This window comes from Cebus imitator, unplaced genomic scaffold, assembly GCF_001604975.1.
Source record: "Cebus imitator isolate Cc_AM_T3 unplaced genomic scaffold, Cebus_imitator-1.0 Scaffold8, whole genome shotgun sequence".
Lineage (NCBI taxonomy): Eukaryota > Metazoa > Chordata > Mammalia > Primates > Cebidae > Cebus > Cebus imitator.
Window position 1 is genome coordinate 3,563,865 of NW_016107323.1, and position 14,310 is coordinate 3,578,174.

Sequence of the window (14,310 nt, forward strand, 5' to 3'; positions counted from 1 at the left end):
CTAGGCAACAAGCGAAACTGTTTCAAAAGAAAAAAAAGAAAAAAACAGTAGCTTATGTACATTGCAAGCACCTCTCATCACAATCCAGTTCCAAGGAAAAATTCCAGCGTTTTCTACATTGGCTGCTGCCTCGTCTGAAATCAGCACATTCCATGGAGGAAGGAGTTCTGCTTTGCTGCATCTCTTATTCTAGGGTTTAATGTTGGTAGTTGAGTAACTCTAGCATTTGTGCAAGGCTCCCTAAGACTCCTGCAGCAGTGGACAAGCCCAGGGACATAATTGAATCTGGTGATTCCTGGGGCCTTGTGAGAAAGACTTGAAATACACATAGGAGGAAAGGTACAAAAATAAATGTTTACTTGTCTCTGCAAAAAAAAATAAATAAATAAATAAATAAAATAAAACCAAACAGGGTAGTAAAACAAATCTCTGGCAATGGATAGAAAACAGTTACATAGTTGACATCCCCAGAAATATATTAACAATCACTTTAAATATAAATGTCTAAATATATCAATTAAAAGACAGATTATCAAAGTAGATTTTTAAAAACTTGATTCAATATATGTTGTCTACAGAAACACATTTAATATGAAGACTAATAGATTACAAGTAATGAGGATAGAGAGAGAGATGCCATGCTAACACGAATCAAAAGAAAGGTGGAATAACTTGGCCAGGTGTGGTGGCTAACACCTGTAATCCTAACACTTTGGGAGGCCAAGGTAGCAGATCGCCTGAGCTCAGGAGTTTGAGACCAGCCTGGGCCACATGGTGAAACTCTATCTCTACTAAAATACAAAAAAATAGCCTGGCATGGTGGTATGTACCTTTAGTCCCAGCTACTTGGGAGGCTGGGACAGGAGGAGAATTGCTTGAACCTGGGAGGCAGAGGTTGCAGTGAGCCAAGATTGTGCCACTGCACTCCAGCCTGGGCAACAGAGGGATACTCCTTCTCAAACAAACAAACAAACAAACAGAAAGCTGAAATAACTCTATTAATTTCAGACAAAACAGATTTCAGAACAAGAGAAATTGTCAGAAACAAAGAAGGGCACTACATCATAATGAAATGATCCGTTTTTCGAGAAGATACAATAAGTGAATAAAGCTGATAATGTATCCAGATTTTTTCCCCAAGGAATTTTGAAACAATTATTTGACTGTATAGCTTGTGCAAAATACACTCTAATGACAAAAAGCACTGTAATAAAATGACCTTAAACTATTTTCCATGTCATATTGTTAGTAATAATGCAATATTGTAATTTTGAAACTATTCTAGACACAACTATAAAGAACACTGTCCTATCTTTCAGGACTCATGGCCAAGTGCAAGAGACAGACATAAACGCTAATAATCATGGCAGCATGATAAATAATAGGGATATGAACAAGATTCAAGGATAATAACCAAGAGGAAATTCTTGCCTTTTTGTGATAAGGCCTGGAAAAACTTACCGGAAGAAGTAACAATTGCACTATATATGAATTTCTAGTACCAAGTGAGGACGGCATTCCGGCCAAGATAATTCATAAAGGCTGTAAAGACAAAGTGCATGGCTTGGTTGGAAAGCTACAAGAATGCTTTAACAGGATTGGGGAACACTTTATGCCCAGAAAAGAAGGCTAGAAAGAGAAATGAGCCATATAAGTGGGCAAAAGGGCCTTGTGTGCCAGTATAAGGAGCTTAGACTTGAACCTGTGAATGATGATACACCATGGACAATTAATATCAGATAAGGGACATAATCAGATTTGCCTTAGAGGAAGATTACTAGACAGTGGTATAGAGGATGGAGGACGTTTTAAAAGAGAGGGATACTAGAGGCATGGCACCTTTTAAAAGTTTACCAAAGTGGAAAATACCATTTTCCACTGAAAGGAACCAGGACTCCTTGAAGAAATAGCTGATACCATGTCTAAGGGGAAAAAAAAGAAAGAAAGAAAGAAAAAAGAAAAAGGCAGAAGATGAGCCTGGATCATCTTGTCATGCCAGAGAGCAAGGAAGCCGTCAGAAGCCTCAAGGGTCATGTCAGAAGGTTTGGGGGACAATTGAAAGACAGGATAATTTTGGTGTAAAAAGAATAATGGATTGAAGCATCTCAAATTCATTAAATTCTTTAAGATCATAATACTACTACAACAAAATATACAATGAGGGCCACCTTTGGAAGAATTTAGGAAACAAACTTATTAGTGGAAAAATTTACTTTACCATAAGTAAAGGCGGAAAGTCAAACATTTATCCTGCCCTTGTTATATGAACTCTATCTCAAGGTAACAAAATACTGGATGGAAATAATTCTTATAGAGAATTCCAGCTATACATGTAGAAGGGATGATATGATCAAATATTACCATTTTGCAGGCCCTCAGAAAAAATAGTGGACCTAAGTAATGGTCATCAATGGCTGTTAAAACTACTAGGTGAACAACTGATGAGGAACTTTATAAAAATGGATCAGGTTGGTAACACCTAAATCCACTGATATTTGTAACACAGACCTTATGTGAATCCCAATGTTATGTAACAGAAAGTACACACCACCATCCATGTGCTACTCTTGCCAAAAACTTGAAACTGAACCTGATCAAGTCTCTAGACCCAGTTGCCAATTTATAGACACTACAGGGGACAGAGGAGCATGTGAAACAGTCCAGTGGTGATGCAATTAGCAGATTGCAGAATGTTGGGCACACGACAGGACAAATGACTTTGTCACTAAATAAGAAGGAATAAAATAAGGACAGGAAACCTCCATATTTAAAGAGACATAAGAGATATGACAAGCAAATGCATTGCATAGATTTGGTTTGGATCTTAATTCGAACAAACCAACTTAAATTATCAGACAGGTGGCCAGGCGCGGTGGCTCACACCTGGAATCCCAGCACTCTGAGAGGCCGAGGCGGGTGGATCACGGGGTCAGGAGTTCAAGACCAGCCTGGTCAACGTGTCAAAACCCCACCTCTACTAAAAAAGTACAAAAATTAGCCAGGTGTGGTGGTGGGTGCCTGTAATCCTAGCTACTCAGGAGGCTGAGGCAGGAGAATCGCTTGAACCGGGGAGGTGGAGGTTGTGGTGAGCCGAGATTGTGCCATGACACTCCAGCCTGGGTGACAAAGCAAAACTACATCTCAAAAAAAAAAAAAAAATTATCAGACAGGCAATTTTTGACAGTAAATAGTTGATGGTTATAGAATTATTATTGATGTTTTAGGTGTTATAATGATATTATGGTTGTTGTTTAAAAAAAAATCCTTGTATTTTGGCCTAGTATGGTGGCTCATGCCTATAATCCCAGTACTTTGGGAGACCAAGGTGGAAGGATCACCTGAGGTCAGGAGTTCAAGACCAGCCTGACCAACATGGAGAAACTGTGTCTCTACTAAAACTACAAAAATTAGCCAGGCATGGTGGCGCATGCCTATAATCCCAGCTACTCAGGAGGCTGAAGCAGGAGAATTGCTTTAACTAGGGAGGTGGAGTTTGCGGTAAGCCGAGATTGCACCATTGCACTCCAGCCTATGCAGCAAGAGCAAAACTCTTTCTCAAGAAAAGAAAATCCTTGTATTTTATAGATACATGCTGAAAGTATATATGGATGAAGTATATGATGTCTGGACTTGTGTTGAAATAAACCTGCCAGAGGTGAAGGGCCAGGGAGGGTAACAAGATGGATTTATAGATTAAATGACATTGATCACATGTTTATAATAATTGCCTTATGGCTACTCCCTTATGGGGGTTCTCTGCATTACTCCCTCTTATTTTACATTTATTTGAATTGTTTTATAATGAAACTTTCTTGAAGTACATATGGTCTCACTGCAGATCTTCTTTTTTAAAAAAATATATTTTATTGCATTTTAGGTTTCGGGGTACATGTGAAGAACATGCAAGATTGTTGCATAGGTACATACGTGGCAATGTGGTTTGCTGCCTTCCTCCCCATCACCTATATCTGGCATTTCTCGCCATGTTATCCCTCTGCAACTCCCCACCCCCCCCACTGTCCCTCCCCTATTTCCCCTCTACAGACTCCAGTGTGTGATGCTCCCCTCCCTGTGTCCATGTGTTCTCATTGTTCAACACTCGCCTATGAGTGAGAACATGCGGTGTATGATTTTCTGTTCTTGTGTCAGTTTGCTGAGAATGATGGTTTCCAGGTTCAACCATGTCCCTACAAAGGACACAAACTCATAGTTTTTGATGGCTGCATAGTATTCCATGGTGTATATTTGCCACATTTTCCCTGTCCAGTCTATCATCGATGGGCATTTGGGTTGGTTCCAAGTCTTTGCTATTGTAAACAGTGCTGCAATGAACATTCGTGTGCATGTGTCCTTATAATAGAACAATTTATAATTCTTTGGATATATACCCAGTAATGGATTGTTGAGTCAAATGGAATTTCTGTTTCTAGGTCCCTAAGGAATTGCCACACTGTCTTCCAGAATGGTTGAACTAATTTACACTCCCACCAACAATGTAAAAGCGTTTCTATTTCTCCACATCCTCTCCAGCATCTGTTGTCTCCAGATTTTTTAATGATCAACATTCTAACTGGCAGGAGATAGTATCTCAATGTAGTTTTGATTTGCATTTCTCTAATGACCAGTGATGATGAGCATTTTTTTGTATGTTTGTTGGCCTCATGTATGTCTTCTTTTGTAAAGTGTCTGTTCATGTCCTTTGCCAACTTTTGAATGGGCTTGTGTTTTTCTTGTAAATCTGTTTTAGTTCTTTGTAGATTCTGGATATCAGCCCTTTGTCAGATGGGTAGATTGCAAAAATTTTTTCCCATTCTATTGGTTGCCGATTCACTCTAATGACTGTTTCTTTTGCTGTGAGGAAGCTCTGGAGTTTAATTAGGTCCCATTTGTCTATTTTGGCTTTTGTTGCCCATTGCTTTTGGCGTTTTAGTCATGAAGTCCTTGCCTACATCTGTGTCCTGAATGATTTTGCCTAGATTTTCTTCTAGGGATTTTATGGAGTTAGGTCTTATGTTTAAGTCTTTAATCCATCTGGAGTTAATTTTAGTGTAAGGTGTCAGGTAGAGGTCCAGTTTCTGCTTTCTGCATATGGCTAGCCAGTTTTCCCATCACCATTTATTAAACAGGGACTCCTTTCCCCATTGCTTATTTTTGTCAGGTTTGTCAAAGATCAGATGGTTGTAGATGTGTGGTGTTGCCTCCAACGCCTCTGTTCTGTTCCATTGGTCTATATTTCTGTTTTGGTACCAGTACCATGCCGTTTTGATTACTGTAGCGTTGTAGTATAGTTTGAAGTCAGGTAGCATGATGCCTCCAGCTTTGTTCTTTTTGCTTAGAATTGACTTGGCTATGCGGTCTCTCTTTTGGTTCCATATGAAGTTTAAGGTGTTTTTTTCCAGTTCTGTGAAGAAGGTCATTGGTAATTTGATGGAGATAGCATTGAATCTGTAAATTACTTTGGGCAGTATGGCCATTTTCATGATATTGATTCTTCTTAACCGTGAGCATGGAATGTTTCTCCATCTGTTTGTGTCCTCTCTTATTTCATTGAGCAGTGGTTTGTAGTTCTCCTTGAAGACGTCCTTTACATTCTTTGTTAGTTGTATTCCTAGGTATTTTATTCTCTTTGTAGCAATTGTGAATGGCAGTTTGCTCTTGATTTGGCTCTCTTTAAGTCTGTTATTGGTGTATAGGAATGCTTATGATTTCTGCACATTGATTTTGTATCCTGAGACTTTGCTGAAGTTGCTTATGAGTTTCAGGAGATTTTAGGCTGAGATGATGGGGTCTTCTAGATATACAATCGTGTCGTCTCACTGGTGATCTTCTTAATGAGAATCTTTGGGGAGAAGACTCACTAGTGTGTTTTGTTACAAAGTCCTCCAGCTGATTCTGCAATACACCAAGTTTAAGAAACAGTGTTCTATGGATAACAGTCCCCTCCCATTTATATCTCTAATTCTAACCTTTGCACTAAATTCTAAACTTATATATCAAAAAGCCAAATTGGCATCTACAATGGATGCCCAAGAGGCATCTCAAACCATACAAGGCTGAAAAGAGGTATTGGTTTTGACCCATACCTCTTTGACCCCAGACTTCTCCATCATAGTAAATAGGACCGCAATTTACCCTGATATTAAAGTTAAAAACACAAGGGTTTCTTCATTCTTCTCTTATTCTCATTCCCTACCTCCATCCATCAGCAAGTCTTGTTTTACTTCTAACATACACCTCAAACCTGTCCATTCCTCCTATCTTCATATCTACCATCTTTTTTTTTTTTTTAATTGAGACAGCATCTCATTCTGATGGTTCTATTATCCTGCCTCAGCCTCCCAAGTAGCTGGGATTACAGGCACTTGCCACCACGCCATACTAATTTTTATATTTTTAGTAGAGATGGGGTTTCACTGTGTTGATCAGGCTGGTCTTGAACTCCTAACCTTGTGATCCACCCTCCTCAGCCTCCCAAAGTGCTGGGATTACAGGGGTGAGCCACCATGCCCGGCCTACCATCTTTTTAAAAGTCACCATACAATTTGGACCCTAGCCCCAACCCTAACCCCTACTCCTCTCCCTAACTCTTATCCTAACCTTATTACTACTGCAACAAGCGTGCATCACAAACCACCCAAGGACACAGTGGCTTACAGTAACAAGCATTTTTCACAGGTCTGCTGGTTGGCTGGGCAGTTCTGCTTCAGGCTACAGTCACAGTGCATTGTGGAAATAAAGGTCCTTGTAGATTGGGCAATGTGGAGGCCTGGCTTCTGGTGGCTCTGGGGATGAGCTCAGATCTGAAAGACATACTATAGTCCCAAGTGTTTCTTCCAGAAAGACTGACTTAAGCTGAAATGGATGTCGAGAGTAGCCAGCTGGGGTTCTTCCATGGGCTTACTCCCTTAGGTGATTCACAGTACTGAAGCCACTTCCAGAGGGATGTTCCTTACTAGCACCTCTATAGCTCCACTTATATCTGCAGATTGCCTAGGTTCAAATCTTGACCCCATTGTTACTTGTGTGACCTTAAGTAAGTTACCTAACCTCTTTGTGCCAGATTCATATGTAAGTGGGAATAATAAAGGTACCTATCTCACAGGACTTTTGTGACAACTAAGCCTTGGAACTGTGCCTGGTTCTTAGTAAATGCTTAATAAACATTAGCTCTTATTAGTAATAGTCTTACCATCTTAAAGCAGAAGACATTAATATATCAAAACCCTATTTCCAGACCTGTCTTCCCCCTTTACGACAGTAAGACCATTGCCAACAACTTTCAGTAGCTTATCACAACAAACATTTATTTCTTGCTCACAGTTCTGTGGGTCCCTGGGATAAAGTGTAGTTCTTCAAGCTGCCCAGCAGGTTCTGGTTAGCTCCATGTGTCTCTCATTCTGGGACCAGTGACTACCTGGGGTTTGCTCAAGACAAGTCAGGAGTCCAAGAGTACTAGCCAAACCACCCCCAGGACATGTAAGGGCTCTGGTTTGATGTAACGTATCTTGTCTGCTCACATTCTGTTGGTGAAAGCAAGCCAATAGCCAAACCCCAAATGAGTGGGAAGGGAAACCAGAGCAAGTCAGAGAGGGAAGAGAAAATTATGAATAAGCAATACCATCTACTGCATCAGACAAGTAAATAATTACAATGAAGTGATTGCTGGGATTGGAAAGTACAGGGACTATTGAGATTACAGCAGTGGAAGCAGATCGCACTCAATGGTCTAAAAGGGATGCACCCTGCACCTTCCTCTTTCATGCTGCTCATTCATCCATTCCAAGGAATTCAGCAGCCACCCAGGTCTACACAAGCATGCCACCTCCACACCTTTGTGGGTCTGCCTGCCTGTCATTGCTACTGGGCTACTGGGAAGTTTTAAGGGCCCTTCAAATCCTCCTCTTTTGCTGACAAGTCTTCCCGCCTCATGTCACATCCTGGTACCAATAGCTACTCATTGCCCAATTCAGAAACCTGGGCATCCCTTCTACCGCCCCATACCTGGCCATAACTAATCAACATCAAGGCTGGGAATGCAGCTTCCTTAGTATCTCCTGAACCCTGCCCCCACTGCCATGTGCCTGCGTCAGGCCATCCTGATCCCCCTCTCCCAATGACCACCCCCTCCTGCAACCAACCCCCATCTGGCCACCACACATTTTGAGATCTCTTTAAAAATGTAGATTTAAAGTCCTATTTGCACCAAATCCTTCCAGGGTACATTTCCTGGCATGGCCCCAGGTTGCCTCCCCATGAAATGGCCTGTTAATCTTCTCTCCCTCTCTTGTTGTGTGTGCAGCCAGGCTAGGCTCCAGTCCCAAATAGACCCCACAGATTCTCCTCTTTGCCGGTGCCTCTGTCTGTAACACCCTCAACCCCCTTGTCTGGTTAATTCAGCTCCTGTCTGGGTCACCACTTCCTCTAGGAGGCCTGCCTTGACACCAGCCTCCGAGGATCTGTCACATGGCCCTCTCTTTGCTCTCATAGCACCCACATTTTCCCCATCACCCCCTGCCTGCCCCTGTGCTATGTTCTATTGAGATTTCAAGCCTCTGCAGGTTAGGAATTGGATAATTCATTACTGTGTCCGCAGTGTCTGTTAAGGGCAAGAGAGCCACAATGAACCCCAGTTGTTCTTCTAAAAGTGGAGACAACAATAATATGTATTAGTTATGTTGTAAGGATGAAATAAGCTAATGCATGAAAAATACCTGTCCCTGTGGAAACACATAATACATTAATAGTAAATGGTAGCTATTACTATTTATGATGTTGACGGCATTAAATCTAAGCTAATATTTTATTGAAGTATGAAATACATTCCAAAAATATGCAGAATCACAAGTGTCACAGTGAATTGTCACAAATGAACACATCCTTGTGACTAATCCCTGGATATCATTATTTTTCAGCTCAAATGTCAGCTTCTCAGAGAGGCCCTCCCTAACTTTCTCTCCTACCTCCTAATTCTATATCATATGTATTATCTCTTTCCCCTCACTCTCATGTAAGCTTCAGGAGGGCAGGATTCTTTTGGGGAGGGGTCTATTTTGTTCACTGCTGTATACCCCCTTCCTAGAATAGTTCTGAGCATAGTAGATGAGCTGTGAAAATTTGCCAAGGAACGAATAAACGAGCGATTGTTATTTTAATTTCTTTAAGCTCCCAGGCGCTTGCAGCACGGTCATGGCGGAGAACACGTGCTCTCCCAGGTGAAGCAGCGCTGGGCCGGGACCAGCCGCACCTGGACCGGCTCTGAGCTGTGGGGGGCTGGCTCCCGGCCTCGTGCTGCCCGCTGCTCCGGGTTCTTCCGCCTCACTCCTGCGGTGCAAGCCCAGCTCACCACACCCTACCCACCTCCACTCTGCGTGCAAAAATTAAAATAATAATAACAGCAACAATAATAGTCCTATTCGCCCTGGAGACCACTCGTGCCCCCGTGGCATCCCTCAAGGACTCTCGGGGGGCCCGCACCACTCCGGACGGTGGCAGCAGCCGGCCCTGGGGATGCGCTCCTTGCTGTCACCGCAACGCCCTCGCCAGGTTCCATCTACACGCTGTCCGACGTTCCCACCGTCCGAAGGAGGCTTTTACTCTTCATCCGATTACGTTCCAGCGACAGAGAAGCTAAGGCTGCAAGAGGCGAACACCGACAGTTAGATCTGACCTCAAATTCCGCGGTCTTTGCTGCCATGCACACCACGAGGACGCTCGGTGACCGCCACCATGGCTTTCGGCTGCCAAAGGTTTCCATTGACCTCTTTCCTGTCACTAGCATCGCAACGGGAATGTGCCTGGCGCCGTTCTGGGCACTGGGCATGAGGTGGTGAACAAAGTCCTCCAGAAATAAACCGGGTAATGAGCTCGGCAGCGGCCGGAGCAAGAAGGGACCTTCGCAGAGAGTGGTCAGGCACAGGCCCTCCTAGGAGGCGACGCTCAGCTGAGACCGGGCGACGCGAAGGTGTCGGCCAGTTAGGCACCTCTGGGGAAGGAGGAGCCGGCAGAGTGCCAAGTAGAGGAAACAGCAAATGCCCGGCTTCTTTTATAACCGCTGCCCCAGTTATCATCCCCCAAACCTTGAGAAGGGGCCTCTTTGCTCCATTTCACAGACGAGGAAGCTGAGGCTCAGAACGATGAATGAATTTAGGGAGCCGGGATTCGAACCCCGCGCTGCAGTCAGTCTAGCCCGGGCTCTGTCCAGCCGGTACCCCGCGCCGCCCTGTTGGTCCAGCACCGTGACCTTAACTCGGCACGTGCAGGCCCCTCGGGCCCCCCAGTCCCCTTACATTGTCCCACTCAGTTCTGTTTGTGGGGAGGGGGATGGACGGGAGGGGGGCGAGATGTTTCCGAAGGATCCCGGGAAGCCGCGCGCAGCCAGGGGCCCGAGGTTAGAGACCCCCACCCCCGCACGGCGTTAGGGACTCAGCTCTTCCCCGCCCCCGCCGCGGCCGGCGCTGCCTCTGTCCATGGTCAAAGCACCCGGGGTAATCCGCCTTTCTCTTCCGCCCGCCGGGCCCCATTCATATTCTAATCACAACGCGGTCGGCCCGCGAACGGCCACTTTATCGGGGCCCCCAGGATACGCAGCTTGCTCCCCCCTACTTCCACTTCCAGCACCCCCCCGGCCCTCGCCCCCCTCTTTCTGCACTTTCAGCTCAGCCGAGGAGGGGGTCCCTGGGAAAACCGCGTCCCCACTTGGACTCCGGGGCTTCTCACAAACTTCGAGGCCGACTGGGGGACTGCGGTGGGGTGGGGAGGGCAGGGTGGGGAGGGCAGGGGGAGGGCGGAGGAACGGAGACGGACCGACTGACAGAGTTACGGGAAGAGGCGGGGGGCGGGGAGGGAGGTGGTGGGACGGTACAGAGAGACCGAGGGGGATAGAGACAGAGAGGGGCAGAGTCCTAGGGGGAGACAAAGAGAAGTGGAGGCAGGGTTGGACAGAGACACAAGCAGCCGAGGAAGAAGAAATAGAGGGACAGAGACACAGAGGACGAGAGGGCCAGAGAGCTAGAGACAGACGCCGGGAGACTGGCGGAGAGGGACTGAGAGGGGGAAGGAGACAAACAGGATGAAGGACCCAGGCCCAGAGGAAGACAGAAAGTTCTGGAGGAGGCGAACCAGCCCCTCACCTCCTCCCGGCCTAGCGGCCTTCTCATGCTCAGATTGGGGAATGGAGTTTTAGGGCTTCGGCTCCCCTTTCCCACCCTTTCCCCCTCAAGCGCGCCTCACTCCCCCACGCGTGTCTGCGGATCCGCGTGGAAGGGGTCAAGACATACCCCCTCCCGCATTCCCACGGCCTCTACTCAAAATCTAACCCATGGCCAAAACAAGGGGTGAGTAGGGACGCAAGAGAAGGAAGGGAGTGGGGCCCCACTCGTGGTAGCGCAGGCGACTCTCCAGGCTCCAGGAATTCCCCGCGGCTCCCCCCACCATCCCCCTCCTCGCCTGCCTGCGCGGGGGCCCGAAGGCGGGGAAGGGCCGGGAGGGGGGAGGGGGCCACATCTAAGCCAATTTTGATTTCGCCTATAATGAGTGCCGGGCGAAGGCTGAAGAAGGCCTCTGGAACTTTAAATAAGAAAAACGTTGCTAATGCTATAATAGAAGGGGGAAGTCGGAGGGCTGGGATTGCGTCGCTCTGAGCCCCCCTTTTCGGAGGCGGCTTTTCTTATTCAAAACAGGCCCACAATGGGCTTCACAGTGCGCCTCGCCACGGCCCCATCTGACGAGCGGCCATTCATCAGGCCGGCTGGCCTATCAATGACATTGCTCCCATCGGGGCTCCTATAAAATGATGCTTTTTCCCATGAAACATCCGCAAACATTTTGACGGGTTTGGCTTTGCCCGGCTGGATTACTGAGTGTCCCCTCGCTCGCTCGCTTTTTCTCTCTCCCCCTTCTCTGGGCTTGCTCCCTTCTCTCCCTCTCTCCTCATTTCTTCTTTCTCTTTTCTTTCCTTTTCTTTTTCTTTTCTTTTCCTTTCCTCCTTTATCCTTGTGCCCTCTCACTCTCTGCCTTTCTCTCTCTCCCCTTCTCCTTCCCTCACTCCCTTCCTCCCTGGGCATCTCTAGCACAGGGGATCCCCAAACATCAGGACTTTTGGGGGGCGCCTGTCCTGTCCATGGGAAGAGCATGCATTGTGGGTTACTGGAGGAACCCGACATGGATTCCACAGGTTAGTCCTACTGGTGGGGGGTGGGGGGAATACACTGGGAGGGAAGGAGAAGGGAGAGGGGGAACTTTAGAAAGAAGTTGGGAAAAGTTCAGACGGGTCAACTTGACAGTGGAACCCCAAGGAATAACGGAGAGCTTGCAGAAGTTTTCAATTCGAGGCGATGTGTGTAAGTGGATGCGTGGAACTGTGTGTATAAGCGTGTGATTGTGTACGTGTGTGAGTGTGTGTGCGTGCGCGCGCGCGCAGGAGCGCGCTTTTGCTTGCCCTGGACACAAAGTTACGTAAAGATGCGCTGGCTCGCAGCGAGCTCGAGGTGCCACTTACAGAAACTTTGCCAGCCAACTGCTCCCTCCCGCGCCGGGTTCCTCCTTGGGTTTGGGGGCCTGGGAATAGCGGTGCGCTCGGGGTCTGGCGGCGAGGGCAGGGAAGCCGAGCGGAACGCCCCGAGGCAGGGGAGGGTGACGGCTTCTCACTGCGCCTGGGAGGTGGGGACCGAGGCTCCGGCTGGTGAAGACACGCAGCTGGAGGGAGTGGCGGCGGCGAACCCGGTGGTCCTAGGGAATCCGCAGAAACGGGAGGTGGGAGTCCTGGGCTATCAGGGCGGGCTTCTAGCTTTTCTGCCAGGAAGGGGCACCCAACGCCTGGCTCCACTTGGGGACTGTGACCTTGCTGGAGGAAGGGCAAAACGCAGAGTGGCCCGCTAAACTCAGCGTTGGGCTCTGCAAACTGCTCTGCAGTTCAAGAGCCGCTGGGAGTCAGGTTTTCAGGTCGCGGTGGTCCGTGACAACAAGAAAAGGAGGCCAAGGAATATTTTACATCGAAAATGCCCGGCATCTCGGTTCTTCCTTCAGTAGTTTTCGCCACCTCCCACTTCTAGCACTTTTGAAGAGCCGTCACACTTCTAGATCTATTACGCTCTCTACGTCCCTTGCAGGTGGAAGTTCTCTTATGGTTCACCCCCACCCCCAGGCTCATTCTTGCAACCAGACTATTCTCATTTTGGCCCCGCTGCAGCCTCAGGGTTTCTTGGGGTGATGATGTCGGGGAGAGCAGAAATAGGGCAGTGGAGGCACCCTGGGCCATGGCGAGGGAGAATGCCTGCGAGCATATGCTGCTGGGCATTGCAGCTCGGAGCAACAAGTGCCTTCCAGCCCCGGCCGTGCCCTAAGCATACACGTCCTTTCGTTGAGAAAATAAACAAATGCCGCACTAATGTCTCCCCAACTCCACCCCTAGGCAGGCTGGATATGGAAGTGGGGTGGGGACTGGGGTCATCCGGGCATTAACCGCGAAGGTATTTCCTTGGTCCCTGCAGAAATATTTAAGGCCTCTCCAGGCTTCCGCTGCGGCCCTGGTGGCCAGGACACCTGGTTGCTCTTGTCAGGGGGGATTTTCGGTGTTTTAGGGTAGTTGTCGATCTCTGATTCTTAGAATCGAGGCCCTTCCTGATTGCGCTCCTCTGGGTGAGTGTGAACCCCCAGAGAGTGGGGAAAGGCTAAGCCCCAAAGTTCTCCTTCCTATAGCCGATGACAAACGAAGGCAAACAGAAGCCTCGCCTGCCCCGCGTGCCCCTGCCAGACACGGCGGCCCCGCTGAGTTCTCCGCTGTTGTCAAAGTGGGAGCCCCGGGAGGGAAAAGAGCCTTTTCCACCCTTTTTTTCATCTAAAGCGCTGTGCCCTCAGCACCTCCTGAGAACCCTAACATTAAAAATGAATATCCTTAACAATATTAAACCCATGTCTGCAGAGTTGTTGGCCAGGTATTTTCGAGCGGTCCACGCAGGGACTTAGGGTCTCCCCACATCCCAAACTTGCAGTGGCCCAGCTGGGGTTTTTAGCTGCCTCCTCCACATGACCAGAGCCCCTCGGTACTTCTGGGAAGGACTGTGGAGCTGTGGATTTGTGGTGTTTTCTGTTCTCAATGCAACTGGTGGTCGTGGGGGCACCGGGTCCTCTTCACCTCAACTGCAAACACTCCAAAAGAGGTTCTGAAACCGAAATCCTTTCCCCATCCACCTCTCCCCCTTTTTTATATACGAGACATCCCTAGATCGCCACCCTGAACGCCAAACCAAAAGTTTTGGCACACGACAGAGTGAAGAAATGACTAGAGGCACATCGGGTGACATTTCACTCGGA

At 47.4% G+C, this 14,310-nt stretch overlaps 1 protein-coding gene and 1 pseudogene across 3 annotated transcripts in view; both read left to right on the forward strand.

The window, feature by feature from the left end:
• The window catches only part of LOC119473433, a 10,950-nt pseudogene extending 1,120 nt beyond the window's left edge, over positions 1-9,830 (forward strand).
• Positions 9,831-11,603: 1,773 nt separating this feature from the next.
• RFX4 (regulatory factor X4) overlaps positions 11,604-14,310 on the forward strand; it is a 177,663-nt gene continuing 174,956 nt past the window's right edge. Inside the window, exon 1 of one of the 3 annotated variants that reach the window (XM_017540861.2) lies at positions 11,604-12,172. In XM_017540861.2, coding sequence (XP_017396350.1) covers positions 12,130-12,172 — 43 coding nt within the window. In that variant the 5' untranslated portion in view covers positions 11,604-12,129. The remainder of the gene's footprint in view (positions 12,173-14,310) is intronic. The other 2 variants (XM_017540854.2, XM_037742972.1) reach the window with 2 other exon arrangements.